Source organism: Orycteropus afer, unplaced genomic scaffold (assembly GCF_000298275.1).
Source record: "Orycteropus afer afer isolate SDZICR_OR568_19922 unplaced genomic scaffold, OryAfe1.0 scaffold00013, whole genome shotgun sequence".
Classification (NCBI taxonomy): domain Eukaryota; kingdom Metazoa; phylum Chordata; class Mammalia; order Tubulidentata; family Orycteropodidae; genus Orycteropus; species Orycteropus afer.
In genome coordinates this window covers 22,830,616-22,838,697 of record NW_006921600.1, presented here as the reverse complement: position 1 = coordinate 22,838,697, position 8,082 = coordinate 22,830,616, and the positions used below count along the sequence as shown (strand labels likewise).

Sequence of the window (8,082 nt, the reverse complement as noted above, 5' to 3'; positions counted from 1 at the left end):
CCAACCTTCCTTCCGAGGAGTGGCTGGTGGGTTTGAACCGCCAGCCTTCTGGTTAGCAGTCAAGTGCCTTAGCCACTATGCTACCAGAACTCCCGAATTCTTTTTTAGTCTTTGGTTTTCAAGAATTTTATTAGAAATAAAATCAGCAGAGTTGATCTTTTTATGTCCCTTCTAATTGGAGTTCATTTAATTTCCTGTACTTGCAGGCTTAATTCTCTGCTTAGATCTGGAAAATTTTCTCTGATTATCTCTTGGAAAATTGTTTCTTGCCCTTTGTCATGGTGCTCTGGGATTCCAATAATCCTAATGTTAAATTTCTTAATTGAATCCTATATTCCCTTTTAGGTTTGTTTACTTTTCTTTATTCTTTTATTTCTCTTGCGACTCGATAAGTTCAGTTATTTTGTCTTCTAGTTCATTTATTCTGTCTTCTGTCTGTTGAACTTTATTTTTGAATCTTCTCTTGCTTTTTCTAATCCAGTTGTTTTATTCTTCAGTTCTAGTAGTTCTTTGTTTTGTTTTGTTTTTAATGTTTTAGATTTTCATGTTGAGTCTCTCGTTTTGTTCCTCTCCCATTTATCACTCACTCTCTACTATAAAATCCACTGCCATCAAGCCATCAAGTGGATTCCGACTCATAGCAACCCCCATTGGGTTTCCAAGGTGATAAATCTTTATGGAAGTAGCTTGTCCCATCTTCCTTCTGTAGAATGGCTGGTGGGTTTGAACCACCAACCTTCTGGTTAGCAGTCAAATGCCTTAGGCACCATGCCACCAGAGCTCCTTACTCTCTACTATATATGGTCTAAAATTCTCCCTTCATATGCCACATTTACTGTTTCGTGTTGGTTGTTTTTATTTATTTATTTATTTATAGTGTGGGTGTGTGTGGGTGGCTTTTCCCAGCTTCTGCTTTTTCTCTCCTCCGCTTCTGAGCTCACTCCAACTCTGCAGCACCTCAGCTGCTGTCTGGACTTGTGTGATTTCAGTCTGTGCTTGTTTTTATTAGTTGTTCCGTTGGTTAGTTGTTGAGGGAGTAAATGGGAGGCTCCAATTCACTTACTTCATCATTTTGTTCTGCCTCCTAAAGTGTTCATTCTTGAAAACAGTATGTGCCCTGGAGTTGGAGCCTCTGTACTCTGCAGAGTGGTGATTGAAGTGGTGATGTCATGCCCTGTGTGCCAGCATCAATGGGGGAATATTTGAGAGTGCAGATTGGGGACCCTCTTATTATCTCTGAAGTCAGGCCACCAAGAGGCTGCCTACACTGAGTGTTGGAAACTTTGTCCAGGGGAAGAAGGAGGAAAGAGAGAGAGCTATTGTCTTAGCTATCTAGTGCTGCTATAACAGAAATACCACAAGTGGATGGCTTTAACAACCAAAAATTTATTTTCTCACAATTTGGGAGGTTGGAAGTCCAGAATCAGAGCACTAACTCTGGAGAAGGCTTTCTCACACTTTTAGCTCTGAAGGAAGGTCCTTGTCTCTTCTGAGCTTCTGTTCTTGGGTGGTTTTCATGTGGCTTAGCATCAGTCTTCTCTCATCTCTGCTTCTAGCTTGCTTGTTCAATCTCTGTTTTATATGTAATAGTAAAGGTTGTGTGTCAGCTTGGCTGGGCCATGATTTTCAGTGGTTTAGCAGTTATGATGTAGTTATCCCCCATGATGAGATCTGATATAATATAATCACCTCTATGATAAGATCATGTAGCATCTTGGACAGGTTGCAATGCTGCTTTCTGCCTCGCTTTCTTCATCTGTAAAATGGAAGCATTACATAGGAGCTCTGGTAGCATAGTGGCTAAAACAGTTAACTGCTAACCAGAAGGCTGGTGGTTCAAACCTACCAGCCACTCCTCGGAAGGAAGGTTGGGCAATCCTACTTCTGTAGTGATACTGCCTCGGAAACCCAAGGAGGGGTCACTATGAGTCGGGGCCGACTCGATGGCACGTAACAACAACAACAACATGATAAGATCTGCTATAACTAGCCAATCAGTTGAAAGGAAATTTCCTCAGGGATGTGGCCTGTTTCTGATGTATATATATGGACATCCTAGCAGAGATCTCTGGCTTTCTGCTAGATCTGGATCCTGCATTTGGCTCATCATCATCTCTGGTTTCTGGACTTGAACCATGTTGCCGTATTGCTTGCTGATCTTGAGACTGTTGCCTTTGCAGTCTGTGAGCCATTTTACCTGCCAATCTTATATCTGTTAGCCTCTGAAGCCAGCAGCCTGCTGTATTGCCTGCCTATCTTGGGTTCATCAACCCCTGAAGCTACATGAGTCAGGAAAAGGCTCCAGCTTGACATATGACCCATGGACTTGGGACTTGCCAGCCTCACGCATAACAACAACAACTGCATGAGCCATGTTCATGAGATAAATCTCTCCCTTTCTCTCTCTCTCTCTCTAGCTTCTCTAGAGAACTCAGTCTAAGACACTATGGCAAAAGAGATTGACTCAAGATACACCCTACACTAATCTTTCCTCATTGACATAACAAAGACAACCTATTCCCAGATGGGATTATAACCACATACATAGTTTAGGATTTACAGCACATATTTTTGGGAGACAAAATTCAATCCATAACAGCTATTACGAAAGCTCTGTCATTTTTTATCAACCTGTAGTGTGCCCCCATGCCAAGGAGGAGGAAAATGAGACACAGCTGCCACATTGCAGGAAGCTGAAACACATCAGACCCCAGTGGACGGCACAGGGCAGGCTGTGATGTGGCCCAGGCAGTCAGCACTGTGCACTGTCAGAGTAGGGACACAGGGAGAGGAGAAGTCAGGAACACCTGAACACGGCCTCCCCACCATGTGACCCTCCCCCATTTTCCTCTTGATGGCGGGACTTGAAGTGAAACCCTCTTCTCCCTCACACACAGAGTCCTGAGCTGGGGTCAGGAGTCATGATCAATCATCTCCATGTCAGATCAGCCTGGAAGCCAGGAAAGAGAAAATAACGAACTGCTGCTATCAGCAGAGATGGTCTAATAAGGACTCAATGGGGCAAAATGAGGTTGTGGAGAGGCAAGGTAGTTAGAGGCAAGACTGCCAGGAAATCACAGCCTGCGGTATGGGTTGGGAGTCCCCTTCTTTTCCTCAGTGTGTTGGAAATTCAGAGAGATCTTCTTGTACTTTCCATCCCCCTACTTCCACCTCTCCAAGTCCAGCAGCTAGATTGGGAACTGGCTGGGACTCTAATTTTTCATAAGAAAGTTCCTCTACAATCTCTCCCTGCCTTCTCCTTTCCCCCCACATTACCTTTTCAGACATCCCAGCAGACACAAGTCTTTAGCCCTTTCCTTGAGAGCCTGGTTGTTGGGCAAAAAACCAACCAAACAAACAAAAAACTCACTGCTGTTGAGTCGATTCATCTCATAGCGACCCCCCTTGGATTTCTGAGGTGGTATCACTATAGAAGTAGATTGCCCAATCTTCCTTCCGAGGAGTGGCTGGTGGTTTTGAACTGCCAGCCTTCTGGTTAGCAGTTAAATGCCTTAGGCACTATGCCACCAGAACTCCCTGCTGTTGGGCAAAGTATCCCAAAAAGACCTTGATAGAGTATTATACCTGTCATTCATTCATCCACTCATGGGAAACTTACCCTCAGCTTGCCAGCTTATAGACTCCTCCACCTCCTCTTCTGTTGTCTGAAGAAAGGCAAAGGTCATCAGGGTCACCACTTGGATACCTCTCAGTGGGAACAGGCACAGGGCCTTTTGGGTGCTTGCCAAGCCCAGAGCCCCAGACCTCTGCCCACTGGAAGGGTCACCAAATTCCCAAATACCTTGGTTATGGGCTTTGGTTCTGCTGGGTCAAGCCTACTGCCTGCTGAAGGGAACTGGCAGTTTCATCATTCCTGTTGGCAGAGGACACACTGTATCCCAGAACCTCTCCTTTGAGCAAGAGGAGATGCTCAGCTCAGGGATTTGGGGATTCAGGTTTCATCCCAGATCCTAGTGTCAGTTTCATGCATATAACACAGTTCCCTTGAGGTGCAAAACAGCCTCCCCTCACAACATCCCTGAGAGGGACAGGAATTATTTTTTAATTTATTTGTTTACAAGTAAAAGAGTAGTACTTACTCCTTGAGAAGTGCCCGTTATGTGAAGCATAGTATCTGAATCCTTACAATACTGAAACAGCCACTTTCATCTTCTACTTATAGATGAAAGACTTAGAGAGGTTAGGCAACTTTCCCCTGATCCATACAAACCAGTTGCTGTGAAGTCACCTCTGTCTCCTGGTGACCCTGGTGTGTCAGAGTAGAACTGTGCTCCACAGGGCTTTCAATGGCTGATTCTTCAGAAGTAGATCACCAGGCCTTTCTCCAGGGTGCCTCTGGGTGGACTTAAACCACCTCCTTTTGGTTAGTGGCAGGTACATTAACTGTTTGCATTATGCAGGAACTCCACCCCTTAAGAAGTAACTTCCCATTTCCCCTCCACAACCAATAGCTAATAAAATTGACCAAACTTCTTCCACTGGTCCCTCTCCCTTCCTGCCAGAGGGTAGGGGAGATGTCTTAGATTCTCTGAGGCTATCCAATAAATGGAGAAGAAAGCAGAGGTTTTTCATTCAAAGGGCTTCAGGGCCTCCCGCCACTGACTCTGTGCCTCCCCTGCTCCAGGCTGGCCCAGTCACTATGGGCCCTCTTCACCTCTTCTCTGGCCATCTCGCTGGTGTTTGTCATCATTCCCTTCTGCCTCAATGTGAAGGTGTTGGCTTTGGTCATGGCGCTGGCGGGCCTGGCCATGGGCTGCATCGACACTGTGGCCAACATGCAGCTGGTGAGGATCTACCAGAAGGACTCGGCCGTCTTCCTCCAGGTGAGTCCAGCCAACAGCACTGGGGAGGGGGCCCTAGCTCTGCTTTACTCTCTTTTGTTTGTATCCTAACTCTTGACCCTTTCCCCAAACCTAGATATCCCTTTGTCTGGGCTACAGCACAGAAAGAGCACCAGGGGCTCAGCCCAGTATATGCACTTCCCAGTTGTGCCACACTGGGCAGCCACTCGGTATCTCTGGACTTAGATTTCCTCATCTCTGAAACTGGGCAGTAGTCCCTGCCTGCCTTAGAGGAGTGTTGTAGGAATCTAAGTGCCAATGAAAGAAAGTTCTTTGTGAACTGGAAACAATGGTACGTGGAGGAATGGCTGTTCTCTCTCCTTATAGCCTTTCCTTCCTTCTCACAGGCACTCAGGATTCCAGTTCAGCCATTTCCTTTATTGTGCCTTTCTCTCTCTGGGGTGTTAGCTGGTGGATGCTAAGGGAGCAGCCCCCAGTTGGGGGTTGTTGTAGTGGTTAGGTGCCATTGAATCAATTTTTGACTCAAATGTCTCATGACATTAATGCTGTGTGACATAGAGAACTGCCCCATGGAGTTTCTCTGGCTGTAATCTTTAAGGGAGCAGATAGCCAGGTCTTTCATCCATGGAGCTTCTAGGTGGGCTTGAACAACCAGCCTCTGGGTTAGCTTAACCATTGCACCACCAGAGCTCCTTAGTTGAAAGTTAAGTTTTGGGAAAAAAGAGATCTAGGGAGAGAGGTATTGGACACTGTCACCAAAGTTTTCCCAGATAAAGAGGATGGTCAAGAGAAGAGTTTTACTCCTTGGCAATGAGGGGCACCTCTCCTGCTTTCTCACTTCTATTGCTCCCCACTCTGGGGCCTAGGCAGGGGCTCTTAGGACAAGGCACAAGGCTGGGGGGTGGCATACTGCAGGCACACTGGGCAGCAGGCCAGGCTGGGGCTTCATTGGCCTGAGGCTGGGCTATGCCCCAACCTCATATCATTCTCCTCCTCTCCAGGTTCTCCATTTTTTTGTGGGCTTTGGTGCTCTGCTGAGCCCCCTGATTGCCGACCCCTTCCTCTCAGAAACTGACTGCTCTCCTGCTAACGGCACAGCCAACGCCACTTCCAGCAGCCACCTGTTCCATGCCCACCAGGTCCTGGGGCAACACCACTCCAAGGTCTTGCCTCGGTCCAACCAGACGCCTCCTGGGCTTCATCCCCAAGACTGGACGGGAACTCACGTGTCCTACGCCTTCTGGATCATGGCCCTGATCAATGTGAGTGCCACTGGGGCAGAGAGCTGGGAGAGAGTTAGTAGACAATACACCGCTACTTAACAGCTCCCAGTACAGAGTGTTCTGATTGTGAGACACGTGCTGGGGATAGTGGGGGCTGTCACAGAGGAGAGGGATGGTAGAACTGATGTCCCAGATTCAACTGAACACAAAAGGGGTTGGAGGAGATCTCTTTCAAGGTCATTTTTTTCCCCTAGATTTTATTTATTTATTTATTTGAACATTTCATTGTGCTTTAGGTGAAAGTTTACATAGCAAATTAGTTTTCCAGTCAATAATTCATTCACAAATTTTTCTGTGACATTAGTTGCAATCCCTGCAATGTGTCAGCACTCTCTCCTTTTCCTGCCTGGGCTCCCAGTTTCCATTTGTCCAATTTCCCTGACCTTGCCTACCTTTTCATCTTTGGTTTTGGGCAAGTGTTGCCCTTTTGGTCTGTATAGTTGATTGTTCCAAGGAGCACATTCTTCCTGGGTGTTATTGTTTATTTTATAGCCCCATTTATTAATTGGCTGAAAAGTAGCCTCTGGGAGTGTCTTCAGTTTCAAGTTAGAAGGTTGTGTAAGGGTGATAGTCTCAGAAGTTCCTCCAGTCTCTTTCAGATCAGTAAGTCGGGTTGGTTGTTTTTTTTTTTTAATTTGAATTTTGTTCTACATTTTTGAGCCATTCTACCTGGGACCTTTTGTTATGGTTCTGGTCAGAATGGTCAGTAGTAGCCTCCAGGCACCAGACTTGGATGTAGAACATTATCTTTATGAACTGTGCTTTACCAGTTGACCTAGCTGTCCCCTGAGACTATAGTCCTTAGTCTTCAAGTCCAGTAGTTCAGTCCTGATGTCTAAGTAGTTTCTATAACTCTTCCCATGTGCTCTATTACATATATGAGTATAAATTACAGCATTTACAAATTTGTAGGTAGAAATATGGACAACTATACCTATATATAGGAGCTCTGGTAGCATAGTGGCTAAAGCACTTGACTGCTAACCAGAGGGCTGGCGGTTTAAACCCACCAGCCACTCCTCGGAAGGAAGGTTGGGCAATCCTACTTCCGTAGTGATACTGCCTCGGAAACCCAAGGAGGGGTCGCTATGAGTCGGGGCCGACTCAACGGCACATAACAACAACACAACAACAACAACAATACCTATATATATGGAGCTCTAGTGGCATAGTGCCTAAGGTATAGGACTGCTAACCAGAAGGTTGGTGGTTCAAACCCACCAGCTGCTCCATGGAAGGAAGATGGGCAATCTACTTCCATAAAGATTTACTGTGTTGGAAACCCAACAGGGGTCCTTATGAATCAGAATCGACTTGATGGCAGTGGGTTTTAAATATGTACACAGATATACTCCTGAACAGCTTCCCTCACCTATTTAGCATACTTATTTACTTTGCAGGTAAATAAGTTATAGCATTTATCATAACTTAAAACCAAACTCACTGCCATGGCATCAATTCTGACTCATAGTGACCCCATAGGACAGAGTAGAACTGCCCCACAGGTTTTACAAGGCTACAAATCTTTATGGAAACAGACTACCTCATCTTTCTCCTATGGAACAGCTGGTGGTTTCAAACTGCTGACCTTTGGGTTAGCAGCTGAACGCTTTAACCACTGCACTACCAGATCTCCTTGAGTTGTCCTTTATTCTTGCGAATCTCTAAGTATCTTCCTCTGCCTTGGTCACGTTGTGCTGATTTTCCCCACATTGTGTATTGCCTTTCCCTTCACCATAATTAACACTTGTGTACTATAGATCTTATTTATTTTGTTGTTTTTGTTAAGAATGTTGTTGTTGTTGTTATGTGCCGTCCGTCGAGTCGGCCCCAACTCATAGAGACCCCTCCTTGGGTTTCCGAGGCAGTATCACTACGGAAGTAGGATTGCCCAACCTTCCTTCCGAGAGTGGCTGGTGGGTTTGAACCACCAGCCGTCTGGTTAGCAGGCAAGTGTCTTAGCCACTATGCTACCA

At 45.8% G+C, this 8,082-nt stretch overlaps 1 protein-coding gene across 1 annotated transcript in view; it reads left to right on the top strand.

Moving 5' to 3' along the window:
• Positions 1-8,082, top strand: part of MFSD4A (major facilitator superfamily domain containing 4A) — a 64,378-nt gene that overhangs the window by 20,517 nt on the left and 35,779 nt on the right. The window contains exons 2-3 of the mRNA XM_042782487.1: positions 4,646-4,844; positions 5,825-6,085. Coding sequence (XP_042638421.1) covers positions 4,646-4,844; positions 5,825-6,085 — 460 coding nt within the window. The remainder of the gene's footprint in view (positions 1-4,645; positions 4,845-5,824; positions 6,086-8,082) is intronic.